This window comes from Camellia sinensis, chromosome 11 (genome assembly GCF_055761805.1).
Source record: "Camellia sinensis isolate YWXY chromosome 11, ASM5576180v1, whole genome shotgun sequence".
Classification (NCBI taxonomy): domain Eukaryota; kingdom Viridiplantae; phylum Streptophyta; class Magnoliopsida; order Ericales; family Theaceae; genus Camellia; species Camellia sinensis.
In genome coordinates, this window is record NC_138971.1 from 98823114 (window position 1) to 98840120 (window position 17007).

The following is a 17007-nucleotide window of genomic DNA, read 5'->3' on the forward strand; positions in this document are numbered from 1 at the left end:
ATCAATTTGAAAACAGGATTGAAATATAAAGATCCCTACTTACTGTGTACAACTGTTACTACTATAAAATATAAATTAGTGTGATATTCACTATCCAATTGGATTAATATTCATTGGATTAATAATCCCACCCCTACCCCATTACTAATAATACTACAAATTTGTTGGATTAATTATCCATTGGATTAATTATCCTAAACCAAAATGTTAAAACAAACATAGGATAATTGGGCCCACGGATAAATAATCCCAATCCCATGCTCTAATCCACCCAATCAAACATTGTCCTCCTGTTGCCATGCCAATGCTATATGTCTGTATTAATCTGTTGGTACGTAATAATTATTCAGAAAAATAAAAGAAAAAAGAGAGAGTAATAAAGCATCTAACCACAAGTTAATTAAAAATAAATAAATAAATAGAAGTAGAGCAAAGGAACAAACTTCGCCATCTCTAACTCCCAGTGCCTCATTATATAATTGTTCTTGGAGCTCACGAGCCAACATCTCATCTGCTTCAACTTGTCTAGCGCTACATCTGAGCCATCATCACTACCACTACCTATATTGTGGGACCCAATGTGTCTCATTTCAGGAGAGAATTCATCAATTTCAATAACGGGGTCCAAAATGCTCGGACCATGAACAAGGGAACATTTATTTTCATTGTTGGGTTACGTGTGTCTCATTGGAGAAGGGAACATTTATTTTCTTTGTGCGGTTACGTGTACTTCTCTACCCACTTATTCCTTCAAAACATCTGACTGCATCTCCACTGGAATTACTAGTTCCACTAGCCTCCTCATTGTGAGCTAATGAACTCCTGCGAGTATATATAATAAGATGATGCTTTGAGTGTGTGTGAGTGAGAGAGAGAGAAAGAGAGAGAGAGAGAGAGAGAGAGAGAGAGAGAGAGAGAATTCATGCACCAAGACCTCTAACAATAAAAAATAGGAAGAGGTCTAATAGTTTGAAATTTGGAGGTGTCAATTACAAGCCACAGTTTCCATCAAGTTACTGCCCCAGATGTCAAACAATGTTTTCAAGGTTTCTTTTCACCCTTTTCTGGTCCAATTGGAATGAGAAATTATAACATTTATAAAAGTTAATGTCAAAATCTAATTTATTGCTTACCACGGGGAAAAGAAACTAAGAAACTATCAAATTAGAAGAGGCACACTATTTATGAAAATTTGAGAGAAGAACTGCTTCCATTTGTTGTACACAAAAACATAAAAACCATGAATAGAATTAACCAGTCAACAACCATTCAAGGGGATCTCAATCCCTTATTCAACAACAGGTTCTAATACACAGAAGTCAGGTTCAATAAAATCCCATGATATTGAACAAGAATACAGGAGAATCAAATGACAAATGGAAGCATTTTAGCCAGGAAAGACGGAGAACGTCAGATTATATTCTTAATATTCTTTTCCTGATTAAATCTGAAAAATCAGATTATAATTTTAATACTCTGTTTCAATAAAAGCCGATCAAGACCATTTAAGAAAATTACTGGGCAAGTTCAAAAGTGTTTAGCCGGAATAGCACAACTCCAAATGGTTTAGCCATTCTCAATTACTACCCTAACCATCCTAAAAGATCTCCCCCAACAATTCCACCCACCGGCCCTCTTTGGAACGATGTGGAAGCCAAGGTGAATCAAAGCGTAAAGATCAAGGCTCAACAAGGTTACATCCTACCTCCTCTCCAAACACCAGACAGAGTAATTGTGATGCTCAACACTAACAATACCATCAATGGACACAGACGCTGGTCCATCAACAATGTCTCCTTTAACTTTCCCCATACCCCAACAAAATTTAAGGCACACATCCAACCAAAATTCTCCTTCGGATGGTTACAACTTTGCCATCATCCACACAGAACAAACAACAATATATATATATATATATATATATATATATATATATATCAGTTTTCATTTTTTTCATTGTCTGGAGAGTATGATTTGAGGCCATCCCTTTAAACATTCACTCATTAAGGTTTTGAAAATTAGGGAAAATTTTCAAAATTGATTTTGAAAATTAGGGAAAACAAAGGATAATAGAGAAATTGAGTGACAGAGAGAACGGACCCATACCTGATCTCGGGGTTGTTTGAAGATAGGCGAACTGGTAGTAGCAGAAAAATGGTGATGGTGGTGCTGTTAGGTGCGAAAAGAGAGAGCAACCATGTGAGTAAAAGGAGTAATGGAACACAAATACAAAGATTGAGAGAGAGAGAGAGAGAGAGAGAGAGAGAGAGAGAGAGAGAAAATACATACCTAACAATGGAGGCCCAAGTACTTCTCGAAGTGCCGCTGATGCTTGGTCGAAAAAGCGACACAGGCGACTGCGATGACGGAGGAGGAGCGACTTTGTTGACTACAATCGAGCAGGAGAATCGACAATGAGATGTGTATGAGGAGTGGTGCGCGGGAGTGACTGTATAAAGAGTTTGAAAAATTCACTCGGCCGATATAGGGCAATTTTTTCCCTACAAAACTGTTTGGTCGGTATTGAATCAAAATTTACTTAAATAACATTCAAAACAGGGTCGTTTTAACATCTGCGACCAAATTTTGGTTGTTAAAAATTTTACAGATGTTTACAATTTTATAGATGTTTTCAATATTATAAAGTCATTTTTTTTCAGATGTTTCCAATTTCGAATTTTTTTTGTTTTTGTTGTGTGGGCATATACAAAATGTATTTACGTAGTAGTTTAAACCGATAGCGTAATACGAAATCTTGTGGATTGAATATAATTAACTCATTTATTTGAGGTAGTTGACAAACTATTTAGTGTAATTTATGATTTCTCATATTTTGAGCATCACATAGTCAATGCCATATGATACTCGAAAACTATGTAATAATTTCCATTTAAAATACATCATTTGTAACCAATAAGATCTCTTTAATATTTTTTGTCAAATAAAAATTAAATAGATTTTATAATAATTAGTGTTATAAATGATGTGTTTTTATTTTCTAAAAATAGGAATTTTGAAGCCTGGTAATTTTTGTGCCAAAATTATATTACCATCCCGCACTGATGTATTACACACTATTATAGAATTTTGATTTGTTCCTATTAATAATGATTTTTAATTTGTTATGCTTAAATTTAGCTCATAAAATTATTCTTATCTTAATTTAGCTCATAATGATTTTTTTTAAATAACAAATTGTAATTAATAACTGCCCCCTCTAACTTAAGTTCCTGGCTCCGCCACTGGTCGCCGCAACATCAAGCCCATCTCCAATGGAAGTAAACAAAGCCGAAAAGCCAGCAGTGGAGGCTCCACCAGCTCCAATCCCCAGCCTAAGAAGATCAAGCATGGTTGGCTTGTTTCCATAGAACTACGGTGGACCCACCATCAATTAGTCAAACCGAAGGGAGCTCAATCGATGTGGAGCCCTAGCCCTAGCCTATAGCTATTGATGAGTTGTTCTCTGGTATCACCACCACAAGGCTTACAGTCATATGTGCTAACCGAGATCTAGGTATGAATACTTTCTTCAATGGGTTGGGTCTGTAGGAGATATAGAAGGATGGCTTCGACAAAGCAGGGTGATGGATAAATAGATTGAAGGAGTTCTCACTTTTGGCCACACCAACCCTTTCAACTCCAAGGTTGATTTCTCAACCAAGATCGATACGATTTTTATCAATGAAGGAAGATCTTCATGCCTTAATCAATTCTCAAGTGATAGATAAATGCCTCTTTTCTTCTTACTGGCCTAGCTGTTAGGCAAAGACCGCCGGTGGTGTCGGTGATGGTGGCAAAGACATACAGAGCGTCTTAACGGATTGAGATCGATAACCCATAAATGGGGAAGAGAGAGCTCCTTTAGATAAACAAATTCAATTTAGGGCAAAAAAAATGAGGAAAGAAGAATATATATATGTGGTTATTGGCAACTAAAATATTTTTTAGTCACTAAATATATTTTATAAATCTCTCCAAAATTTGAAATGTTTCCCTCCAAATATTTTAGTTCTTTGGCGACTAAAAATTGTTTTAGTCACAAAAAATAAATATTTGGCAACCAAACGTTTGGTCGCCATTGTTTTTCATTCAGCGACTAAATAATTTTAGTAGGCAAAACTAACTATACAACAACTAAAGTATGTTTTAGTCGCTAAAAATAAATATTTTGCGACCAAACTTTTGGTCGCCAAAGATAAAAAGTAAATTTTTATTTTTCATTCGGCGATTAAATAATTTTAGTAGGCAAAACTAACTATACAACGACTAAAATATGTTTTAGTCGCTGAAAATAAATATTTGGCGACCAAACTTTTGGTCGCCAAAGATAAAAAGTAAATTTTTGTTTTTTCATTCGGCGACAAAATAATTTTAGCAGGCAAAACTAACTATACAACGACTAAAATATGTTTTAGTCGCTGAAAATAAATATTTGGCTACCAAATTTTTGGTCGCCAAAGATAAAGAGTAAATTTTTTTTTTCATTCGGCGACTAAATAACTTTAGTAGGCAAAACTAACTATACAACGACTAAAATATGTTTTAGTAGCTGAAAACAAATATTTGGCAACCAAACTTTTGGTCGCCAAAGATAAAAAGTAAATTTTTGTTTTTCATTCGGAAACTAAATAATTTTAGTAGGCAAAACTAACTATACAATGACTAAAATATGTTTTAGTCGCTAAAAATAAATATTTTTTGGTCGCCAAAGATAAAAATTAAATTTTTGTTTTTCATTCGGCGACTAAATAATTTTAGTAGGAAAAACTAACTATACAACGACTAAAATATGTTTTAGTCGCTAAAAATAAATATTTGGCGACGAAACTTTTGGTCGCCAAAGATAAAAAATAAATTTTTGTTTCTCATTCAACGACTAAATAATTTTAGTAGCCAAAACTAACTATACAGCGACTAACATATGTTTTAGTCGCCAATTGTGAAAAATTTAGTGACTAAATTTTTTGTTAGTCGCCAATTGTGGCATTTTTAGCGACTAAATTTTTTTTTTAGTCGCCAATAATCAATATACCCTGACTAAAAAATTTTAGTAGCTAAATACTGTACTTTTGCCGACTAACATAATTTTTTGTCGCCAATTCCACAACTTTTGGCGACCAAAATGTTATTAGTCGACAAAAGTGGTCACCAAAAATGTATTTTCTTGTAGTGTCTCCAAAATGAGGTTGAGCCCAAGAGGCTTGTATAAATATATATATATATATAATATAAATTATTAATAAAATCAATTTAATTTATTCTGAATCAGATTTTTACAAAACTTAATACTAGGCTCTAAAAATCATGATGATCACAAATATGTGGTCGGTTTCAGTTTATCGCGCCTTTAAGGCTTTCAATTTTCAGTCCAAAGGTCACAATTTCAACAGATTTCTTATAACCGACAGACACAACTTCAAATCCTTAATATGCACATCCTTAAACATGCAATTCCACATCAACAACATAAAATCATGACTAATCATAAGTCCCACATAATTTAATTAACCTAATTTGACTTCCACTAGAGCCCAATTAATTATATTTAAATTTATCCGTCCGACTCAGATTTTTAATCAAACTCCCAAAAGGCTCCAAATATCAAATTAAGCTTATTCCCATCATCAGTTGTGATTTCTCACATCAGTAAGGCCCTCAATTTCAGGTCAACTCAAGGTCTCTGGTATTAAATTATATACTCAGATTAAATGCCTCATAAATTAATTTAATCCACAATAACCTTAATTCCACTCCTCATAACGTAATTAAGTCCAATTCAGACCCAATTAATCAAACTTCCATTTTACAAATTTGAATCAAATTTTTTAATTACACCCCCATATGGCCCGATACACGAAATTAAAATAAGTCAACTCACTAATGATTCTTTCTTGAACCACTTAGGCTTTCAAGTTCTAATTCCAAAATAAATCTCCCATAAAATCGTATACAAATCAGTTTCCATAATTTTCATAATTCTCAAATTAAATCAAAATAGTAGGCCATAAAATTCAAATCTCTGTCGTTAATTAAATATAAAGTATTACGCGATGGGGTTGTTACAGTTTGTCTTGATTTGTTGCCTAGAATTGGTCTTCTCTTCAATCTTTATAAGGCTTTGCTTGTTGCTTTGTTTTATTTGCTATTATTCCTACTGTTTTCCCATTGTTTTTGGATTGTAAAAACTCTGTATTTTTGGGATGAAATTTAAGTTTTAAGACCAATAAAGATTGAGGGGTGGTTCACCCTTCTTTATACCTTGCTTTTAAGGCCTTTGCCCTTGTGTTTCCCATTTCTTCACTATCTTTTTTCGAGCTTTTAAACACTGATTTTTAGAGTTATTTCAGTGGCTAAAATCATGGTTTAAAGTCCAAAATTGGAGGGGTTACCTCCCCTCCTTGTGTTTTGCTTACTAGTGTATGCTTCATATTTTAGTATATTAATCTAGCTATTTTTGTCTTAATTTCAGCATGTTTTAGTACTGTTTTTAGACTATTTTAGGACTGTTTGTAAGTTTTTGTTGCATTTGAGCTTTGTTTTGCATGCTTATAGTATAATTGTCCTAATGAGTTTGGTGTTTTAGGCATTAGACACCATCTTATTTGAGTTGATTGCATTTATTTATGGCTTTCCATACTTGTGATCCCTCTTAATCACCTCTGCTACCTCCCTCCTTTCTTAGCTTTTGTTTTGCTTTGCTTTGAAAGTGGTTTCAAACTACTTATGTGTTTAAGCATGAGATGTCATGCTTAATGGTTTAATCCCTTTGGGGGTTCATTACCAACGATATGATATCTCTTTCATGCCTAAAGAAACTCTTGCTTTGAGCCCTCTTTCCATTAGAGGACCTAAATTCCCCTTTGGACTCAATTGAATAAAGAATGGTTGGTAAACTAAAATGAAGTAATAAAATTAACGCTAAAAAAGAGTGCAAGATAATAACTTGTTTGGGTTCAATCGGACGTTAATTGAACCCTTGAGTCTTGAGTCTTTCATACTCATTAGTGATGAAAACGGTTCAAGATTCTTTGTCAACTACTTCCCTTGATCTTTCATGATAGGGTGGTGGTTTTGAGAGTCTTGTTTTGTTGCATTTATTGAGCTTGCACACTTTGGTTCATAGGTCATCATGCAATGAAATTGTTTCCATTGATGGTTTGTGAACCAAGCTTACTACTCTTTCGATTTGTTCATAATAAAGAGGGGTAAATTGTGCAAACAAACCCTTGAGAATACACTATCTATGCTCTATTTGCTCTCTATTGCAACAGGGAAGTTTAGGAATCAGTGGCCAGCAGGTCCCTATTGGTGGTCGACAGGCCATCATCAATGGATGGCAGGTCCTCTGCCGGCCACCAGTGCAAAAATTAGCAATGTTCTTCTGAAGCAGAGCAAAGTTGGTCTAGCGGTGGAAATCAATGCTAGTGATCTACTGTGCAACAAAGACATTTAGTAGCAGAAACATTGACTTTTCTGGTGAAAACCACATTCATGTATGAGTCCTCCATTAATCCTCGGGATCTGCATTGTAACCATATTAGTGTTGTGCTTCAAGTAGTGGCTTTGAAAAATAATTAGTTAGAATAGCTTTTTCGTCTTGTGTTGTAATTATTTTAATTAGCTAGATTAGTTAATTAATTCGGTTTGTAATAATTAGTTAAGTAATTTAGCTATTTATTCATTTGTTTTGTTAATTAATTAGCTTAGCTTTAATTAGTTAGCTAATTAGTTCATTCGGACTCTCCTTTGTGATAGAGCAATGTTGTAATAATTTGTATGTCTTCCAACCCCACGTCTTTCTCCCTTTTATTTACTAGCTTATGATGGTTAGTTTAGGGCATCATGTTTTGTTTAGCATACTTCATATTTGCATCCATTTATATTGCATGCACCGAGGCTCGGTTCATCATTCTAGCTTGCATTGTTAAGTTTAATACTTCTTTGAATACGTGCTTAGACCACATGCTCAAATTGATTCATATGCCATATTAGTAGCCAAGCCTATTAGTTGTATATCGCATGTGTTACATCAGTCATATTGCATAGTTAGGAATCATGCATTTTTTTAACTCATTTCTCTTTTGGCTTGGAGTACTAGGTGAGCCTTTACTCACTTTAGCATAATTGCATGAGTGTCGATGTTGCCATGTTTAGCATGCTTGCCATGAGGCTAATTGCTTAAGTGCTATAACTGTTTGAATGCCTGTGGATGGAGGCTAATTGCTTGAATTGGAATAATTTGAGTAATGTTTATACGCGATCACTTTTTCAAGTGGTACATATTTCAAAACAGCTTTCAAAATAAACACGAAATCAAGTGTTCCAATTCTTGCAAGTTAGTCTATACTTGTGTGTGTGCACGTCACATAGTAAGATAGCCTAATAAGCTGGAACAAGAGCATATAATGTACATAAGATTCATATCATGATTAGTAGAGGCCGATCTTTGATCGGGCAAGCGGGGGTGCTCAATTCATAACCTTCCCCTCTCGTACTAAAGTTCCCAAGCTGAGACAATCTTGGTGATGACGAACACGTGGCCTTTGGCATGAGTCATGGGTTTCCTAAATTTCCCAAAAATATTTAGGTGGCGACTTTGTATTTGGCAAAGTAGTCCATTTTTGGCATTTTGATTCAAAATTGATTTTCTAAAAGATTTGCCGAATTGGGACTCTTTGGTGTTTATGTATTTCACATTGCACTTGTGAGATGAGATTCAGAACCGCAGGAGTCCGATACTAGAGGGCTTATTTGTCTTCCGAAAGGGGGCGTGAAAAAGTTGAGCTACAGTAGCCTTACCGCCGGTCATAGAACACATGCATAATGTTTTTCATGCTTCAATGCTTCGAGAACATTTGCAGGATCTGCACCATGTGATTGAACCAACTCATGTGCTTCTGAAAAGATGACTATACGTACGAAGAAAGGCCAATTCAGATTATGAATCGCAGAATTAAACGATTAAGGAACAAAGAAATACCCTTAGTAAAAGTTGATTGGCAAAACCATGGAGGGGCATATGCAACAAGGGAAACGGAAGATGATATGATAAAGAGATACCTTAATTTATTCCCTTTGGATTCAATATTCTTCCAAAACGAAGATAATTCGAGTTTAAAGAACCAAACTCTTCAAGGGGGGAAGACTATAACAATCCCGACCTGTGATTAACTGTTAAACCATGATTAAGAATGCCTAATAAGTAATTAAGATGAAATTATTTGTTGATTGCATGTGTTATATTTTATTTGCATTTGTATCTGTCTTTCGTAGAAATATCTGTTTGCGTTTCTGTTTTGTTCTATGAATTAAAGGCCTTATCAACATCCAATCATAAAATTGACTTGTTTTTTGTAAGAATTAAGCTAATGAGTTAGTAAGGAAGATCATATCATGCATGTATGTTCATTTCACCACAATTGCATTTGATTTCAAAGAATTCTCACATGCATGTGCTCCTCTTGCCTTGGTTTTAGGAATTCAACATGTTTTTGTGCCTAACACGTCATTTGAACAAGTTTTGAAAGCTTTGAAGCCAAGATACTTCATACATGTTATGTTTATGATATACCAAGTTTAATTTTATATAATTGGCATAACTTTGGGTCTTGATTTGGCGAAATGGTTTTGAATTCATAATGTTTGACAAGTTTAGACATGTTTCCTCAAACTTTTGGCCCAAAGAACATGATTTGTGGCTTTGAATTTGAGCTTTGAGCTTGGAAGCAAATCTGAAAATTCCAGAATTCTGCTTCTCTACTCAAGCGATAGAACCTGTGCTCGAGCGACCACTCTTTGCTTTGCACTTCTGCTCGAGTGACCAAAAGTTGGCTCGAACGTAAATTGCATGCACCCAGAAGTTTACAAGTTTTGTAGACCACTCGAGCGACCATAGTTGCGCTCGAGCGAAGATCTCAGTCTTACATTCGAGCGACCGTCGAGCGTGCGTCGTGCGGAAAAATCAAACAACTAGTACCTTTGCAAAGTTTATAGACCGCTCGAGCGACGGAAGCTGCACTCAAGCGACCATCCTTATTTTTTATTCTCCGCTTGAGCGAAGAAAGCTATGCTCAAGCGAGGACCCTATTTTCAGCAATTTGACCAAGTGTTGAACAACATGTTTTGGCATCCTTATTGCATCCTAGGCATTCCTGGACCATGATTAAGACATAATAATGAGGATAAGGACTAGAAACACACTAAGAACAAAATGAAATATTTAAGTAATATCCGAGTGTGTGTTTCAATATGTATATTTGTTATGTACGTGTAGGTCATGCACCATAGGCTATTTGATTTGTCTACTCTGTCTGTCTGCTTCTGGAGCCATCTGTGAGTAATAACTTTGTAAAGCTATGTTCACATTTAAGTATTTTTCCCATATGATATAACAAGAGATAATCTATTTTCTGAAATGCTATGTTCTGTATCAATGAGTGATTGTCAAATTTTTGACAAGTACTCATGGCATCCTTAGCATAAAGCCATTGCCCGGGGGTAACAATACCGTGGTCTATGAGCACAAGGCCCTTGTCCGGCGGTAATAATACCATGGTCTCATGGCCCTTGCCCGGCGGTAACAATACCGTGGTCTCATGGCCCTTGCCCGGGGGTAACAATGCTGTGACTCAAGTATGTTATATGTTCCCGGTACCGAAGGTTCCTTTATAGAACTGGTCAAGTATAACCCTTAATGCTCTGCATCTGATCTGTTAGTGCTAATGGGTGTACCACATATGATCCTCTGTGAAACTGAATAAGTACATATTTCTAAACTCTAAATAAGAATATGAATCTGTTTATGCTTTCAGAATCTGATGTAGGACATCATTCATTTAACCCTTTACTCTGTTATTATTCACTGGGCTTTTGCTCACTATTTATATTATGTATGTAGGTGAGCAGGCGCATGACTAGGCCTAAGCTGCTGCCTGGAGAGTTTGGGTCAGCGAGCCACCGTGCCTCCTGAGGAGGTTCTTGTTGAAGAAATCAAGTTTTGTGAATCATGTTATGAATGTTTTGTTTCGTTTTTGTTCATCCGTACACTACGCTATGCCCCCTTTGATAACACCTATACAGTGTTGCATGACTTATGTGGTTATGACATTATATATATATATATATATATAAAGTTTTAAATTATCTATCTCATATATGTCTACACAACTCAATGGACTTGTATTTTGTATATTTGCTTCTGTAGCCCCTCTCTTATATGATTTTCAGGTCAGAGGCCTCTAGTAATCCCATGATTACTAGCCGGTTATGATGCTAAACCTATAGGAGTGGGTTTGGGTTGTGACAACTGTAATGGTGAATATACAGGTATTCCAAATGGAGCACAGTGAATTGCTTTGTATTTGTAAAGTCTAGTTTCAAAAATTAACAATTTTGTTCAGAGAAATTTCAATTTTTTCTGGTTTGATTCTAAAGTAATTCTCTGCACGTAATGAGACAAATTTCTCTGATTTGGAGAGAAATTCTCTGAATCGAATTTTTTCTAGATCGATTCGAGGGACCTTAGACATTATGAAAATATTTGATGTCCTTTATGCTATAAAATGTTAATACCAAAAACCTTAAAAAAAAAGTCCCCTATAAAAAACGTCTATTATATTGTCATTTCTCATATTTCTAACCTCAATGGATTAAACTTAAAGTTAAGATTAAACCAAAGAAAGACGAGATTATTAAGTTAATTGAAGTGAAAACTACTTTTCGTGTAAAATCTTTAAATTTAATTTTAAATACAAGAACAAGAGTAACTTATGATAATATATATATATATATATATATACTAGTTTAAGAAGGCCTGTGCAAGGCACGGGCTATTATTACAGTATATTTAAGTTTTATATTTTGATAATTTTTTTAAAATTAAAATATTATTCTATGAAATTGAATAGAATACATCATTAAATATATAATAGAATTATACGTTATGATATGTATCACTTTTTTATTTGCTATACACCCAATGATGGAGACTCCAATTCTATTATCATATTATTTTGTGTGAATTTATGAGTCTTTAACATTTCTTCTAAATTTATAAAAAAAAAAAAAAATTATGGTGTGCAGATTTTCTCAACAGATAAATATAAAATAAATACAAAGATAATTCTCTCATCTAAAAAAAACAGCTAAGATAATTCACTGAACTAATAAAGAAACAAAAGAATATATATATATATATATATATATATATATATATATATATATAAAACTAATTTTATTAATACATAAATCATACTCGCAAAACAAATAACCAATTTTATTAATAAGTAAATCATTAAGTAAATTAAAAATTTTAATGATATGAAAAATATTTTTTAGTTAACCATTTTGTTAATAAATAAATCATTAAATCAATTAACATTTTTTAATGATGTGAGAAATATTTTTCAATAAACAATTTTGATAATTTATTATTGCATAGAACAATTAGTTTTTTTTTTCCCTAAGTAAATAAAAATTTATAACAAACGATAGTTGTAATTTCTAATATTATACGACCGATTCATATCTTAAACAAACCTTATGGGTGTATTTGTAAGTTGTTAAAAAAATAAAAGATTTATATTTCATAATTGACTAAGAATTTTTGCATAATTACAAAAAAACACCTGTTTCATAATTAAACAAGAATGTTCGCATAATTATGAAAAAAACCTGTTGCATAATTGACCAAGAATGTTTGCGTAATTACCACACACAAAAAAAAAAAAAAAAAAAATTCACTCAACATATAGGTCATTATTAGTAAATTATTTAAAATGAAAGGGCAAAATCGAAAAGAAAAGACGAACTATGGGTTATTATTACAGTATATTTAAGTTTTGTATTTTGATAATTTTTTAAAAATTAAAATATTGTTCTATAAAATTAAAATAGAATAAATCATTAGATATATATTAGAATTATGTGTATGATATGTATCATTATTTGATTTGTTATATACCCAATGATTTAGACTACAAGTCTATTACCATATCATTTTTGGTGAATTTATAAGTCTTTAACATTTTTTTCTGACTTTATTAAAAAAAAAAAGAAGTTATGGTGTATAGTTTTTCTCAATAGATAAATAGAAAACAAATATTAAGATAATTCTTCCATCTAAAAAAAACTATTAAGATAATTCACTGAACTAATAAAGAAGTACAAGAAAATATATATACATACATACATACATATATATATATATCTAACTAATTTATCAATACATAAATCAAGATGTGTACAGTAGGAAATTCTCTCTCTCTAAGATGAGAAGCTCTCTCCCACTGTTGGGTATGGTCTCTGGGTTTATCCCTGCTTCTCTTCTCCTTTTTCCTGTCCCATCTCTTCGTCTCTCTTCCTGAACCCTTCTTCTGGTTACCCTTTCTCACCACTATTCTCACCTTTTGCTCTCCTCTCCTCCCCCCTCACCCGTCCACTCGTCTGTTTCCCTAATTTCCGTACCCTTGTTTCTGGGTCTGAGATTTGCTCACCTTTGCCCTTCCCTCTTTCCTACCCAGCTTTACTTTCATTTTTACATTCATCCCCCTTTTCATTTCCTTTGCTTGAGCATATGACGACGCATACGCAAGGCTCGAATGACCCCTTCACCGTTGATCTGGAAGAAGTTACAGATGAGAGTGTTGATAACTCGCACCTTTGTCTAATCGGCAAGATTTTAGCTCCTACATCCCTTAACAAACAAGCGGTCTCCCGTATCATTCTTGGAGCTTGGAAACTTAAGACTGAGGTTTCTATATCCCCTTGGGCAGACAACATTTATTGTTTCAACTTTCAGAATGCAGATGACAGAGCTATGGTTCTTCGAATGGCCCCGTGGTCCATAATGGGTAATCTCCTCGTTCTCCAACCACTCTCTATTGAGAAAGCTATACCTGGGATAGAATTTAATTATTATCCATTTTGGGTTCAAGTTCATGGTCTCCCCTTGGACAAAATGACTAGACGTAATAGGCAGATTATTGGTGGATCGATAGGGAAGCTCATTGGAGTGGAAGCTCCAAATGACGGCCTTCTGCTCTCACGCAGTGTTCTCTGAATTTGGGTGGATATTAATGTCACTCTTCCACTCCCTAAGGGGTTTATGCTGCAGCGACTGAGCAAGGGTTCATCCGAGATGACAGAGGCCTGGATTTCCTTCAAGTATGAGCGTCTCTCTGAATTTTGTTACGATTGTGGCAGAATTGGCCATGACAGAAATTCCTATAAATTTGTGTCTAGTGAGGTGGGACGTCTTTCTGGCTATGGGCCTGACCTCAGAACTGGGGTAGCTCGCAATTTAGGTCTTCCAGTGGAATTTTACAAGCAACAGATCAATGAGTTGGAGGAACGCCTTAGCCCTTTACTCCGGCGTACTTCTAACCTTCCTAGTGAATGCGGGGATGCTCCGAGGGCGGACCCTCTGACCAGCCACACCAGTACTCTGGCCCATGATGCACCACTACGTTCATTGCCCGTAATTTTGGCAAAATCGGCAGTACAGGAAAGAACGACTCTTTGTCGCCTACGTGGCAATAGGGGGGATACACCTGGGGTAACAGCGCCTACTCCACTACCTGTGCACTCTCAGCTTTTGCTACCACTTGAGGTAATGCTCCCACCACCTTCCTCTTTGGCTCTTTCTCGACCTGGGCCAAACCTATATGAAAATTCTGTTCCTGTGGGCCAAAACCATGCTGAGCTAGCCTACTTTGTTATTGAGCCTTCGGAGGAAAGCCCTAACTCTCCTAATAGCCCACCCTTCCTCCTGTCTAGAGGCCCAAACCTTTCTATTGACAGTAGCCCCATTCCTAGCCCAACTTCCTCAGCAAAAGCCCTCACCCTCTGTAAGGAAGCCCCAACTAATTTCTTATCCAAGGCCTTTCATGGGCTATCTTTAAAAAGAAAGGCCTCTACAGAGGAGTTCAATAGCCCAAGCCCCACAAAATCCCTTAAACCATCCTTTGAACTAGTACCGGCTCTGAACCTCCCTCTCACAACACTTTCCTCCCCAGCTCTTTTCCCTCCCTCCATTGGGGGCAAATCCCGCCCTCGAAAGAGTAAGGTGTATAGATCTCTGAAACCGAAGGGAAACCCTACTAGTGTGCATGCTGAGCCACACTTATTCAATGTGGAAATTTGGGATGAACTCACTGTTTGGGCAGATTCAGAGGACCTCCTTTCCCAGGTCCCTAGCACTTTTCCTATGGAATCCGAAACTTGCAACTCAAAGGCATTGGTGGCTGGCCTTCAACAGCCACACGGGCCATGCTAATCATCAGCTGGAACTGTTAGTGGATAGGACGACCTCTGACAGTCCAGATCCTCAGAGGGTTATGCATAACCCATCGTCCTGGTGTGGTGTTTCTCATGGAAACCAAGAATAAAAGGGAGGTTTTGGAACGGATCCGAAGACGACTTCAATTCCCTAACTATTGTTATGTAGATCCTGCGGGTATGGCAGGGGGACTAGCTCTGTGGTGGTCTGATGAGGTTAGTTTGGACGTTAGATACAAGAATGCAAATATTCTGAGGTGTGTGCTCACTGATTCTGGGGCCCAGTGGCTTGCTACTTTTATTTATGCCCCTGCTAGAGCTAGTCAACGAGATGTCTTCTGGAACCAACTCCGGCTTATTGCAAGGGACAACCGTTTGCCATGGTTGTGTATAGGGGACTTCAACGAGATCGGGTCTGTCACCGAAAAAGAAGGAGGGACTGTGCCGAATCCTCGAAGAATTGAAAATTTTCAATCTATTTTGAATGATTGTGCTTTCATGGATCTTGAGTTCAAAGGCAATGTGTTTACTTGGTCCAACAATCATCAGGGGTCAAGTATAGTTCGGGAGCGCATAGATCGGGCGGTCACCACAGTGGCTTGGAGGGTGTTGTTTCCCTATGCCCAAGTGTTTCATGAATTTATTTTCAGCTCTGATCATTGTCCACTCTTGCTCAATACTTGTATTCCCCCCGATAAAGTCCCTCGCCTCTTCAAGTTTGAGTCCATGTGGACTACCTCTCCAAATTGCCGAACTGTTATTCAAGAGCATTGGTTGATGTCCCAATCGGGTTCTCCCATGTTTCGGTTTTGTCAAAAACTCAAAACATGCTGTAGGGGTCTTAAAGCCTAGAGTTTGGGTGAATTTGGAAATAACTGGGTAAAAATTCTAGCTTTGAAAGAGCATTTGGCGAGGCTTCAAGCTTCTCCTTCCTCTGCGGACACTTCAAATGCCCAAGGTCGTATTCAAGCTGAACTTTCTGAAACTATGTTACAAGAAGAGATGTTCTTACACCAGAGGTGCCGGGTCAGGTGGTTACAATATGGCGATCATAACTCTTCTTTTTTTCATGCCTCTCTTACTCAAAGACGGCAACGAAATCAGTTAAGTGCTATTCAAAATGAAGCGGGGCAGTGGTTGACCACGGATGACGACATTAACTCCCATATTTTGGAGTATTTCTCTAGCCTGTTTAAGAGTGAGCCTCCAAGGACTATGGATGCTGTATTGCAAGGGGTTAGGCATTCGGTTACACCCGAAATGAATCACACTCTCATAAGACCTGTATCTGACTCGGAGATAAAAAAGGCAGCTTTCCAGTTGGGCCCTTTGAAAGCCCCTGGCCCTGATGGTTTTTTTGGGATTTTTTACCACCAGTATTGGGATGTGATTGGGGTGGAAGTGACTAAGACAATTCGGAGCTTCTTTGAGAATGGGTATCTTCTTTGAGAATGGAACCAAACTAACTTGGTTCTTATCCCCAAGGTCTCAAATCCAGTCAAGCTCTCTCAATATCGTCCCATCAGTCTGTGCAATTTCAATCTAAAAATCATTTCTAAGATTTTGGCTAATAGGCTTAAACCCATTCTCCAACAGGTGGTTTCTCCCCATCAGTAAGCTTTTGTTCCCAGCCGTATGATCCAAGGCAATATTCTTATAGCTCATGAAGTTTTCCACCATTTGAAACTTAAGCGGAGAGGGGTCGACTGTGCAATGGCGGTGAAGCTGGAT

At 36.2% G+C, this 17007-nt stretch overlaps 2 protein-coding genes and 1 long non-coding RNA gene across 3 annotated transcripts; 2 read left to right on the forward strand and 1 right to left on the reverse strand.

The window, feature by feature from the left end:
* Positions 1-266: 266 nt before the first annotated feature.
* LOC114287378 (uncharacterized) lies at positions 267-2494 on the reverse strand. The gene is made up of 4 exons (XR_014345304.1): positions 2290-2494; positions 2107-2169; positions 444-822; positions 267-325 (listed from the first exon to the last, which is right to left on the reverse strand). It is a non-coding gene; the product is annotated as an uncharacterized LOC114287378 (long non-coding RNA).
* Positions 2495-13573: 11079 nt separating this feature from the next.
* Positions 13574-14059, forward strand: LOC114287376 (uncharacterized). Its single transcript, XM_028230705.1, has one exon. It carries the CDS (start codon positions 13574-13576, stop codon positions 14057-14059), a length of 486 nt encoding a protein of 161 aa, XP_028086506.1.
* Positions 14060-15456: 1397 nt separating this feature from the next.
* LOC145802504 (uncharacterized) lies at positions 15457-16725 on the forward strand. Its single transcript, XM_082895224.1, has 2 exons — positions 15457-16066; positions 16169-16725. Exons 1-2 carry the CDS (start codon positions 15457-15459, stop codon positions 16723-16725), a joined length of 1167 nt encoding a protein of 388 aa, XP_082751350.1.
* Positions 16726-17007: the final 282 nt, after the last annotated feature.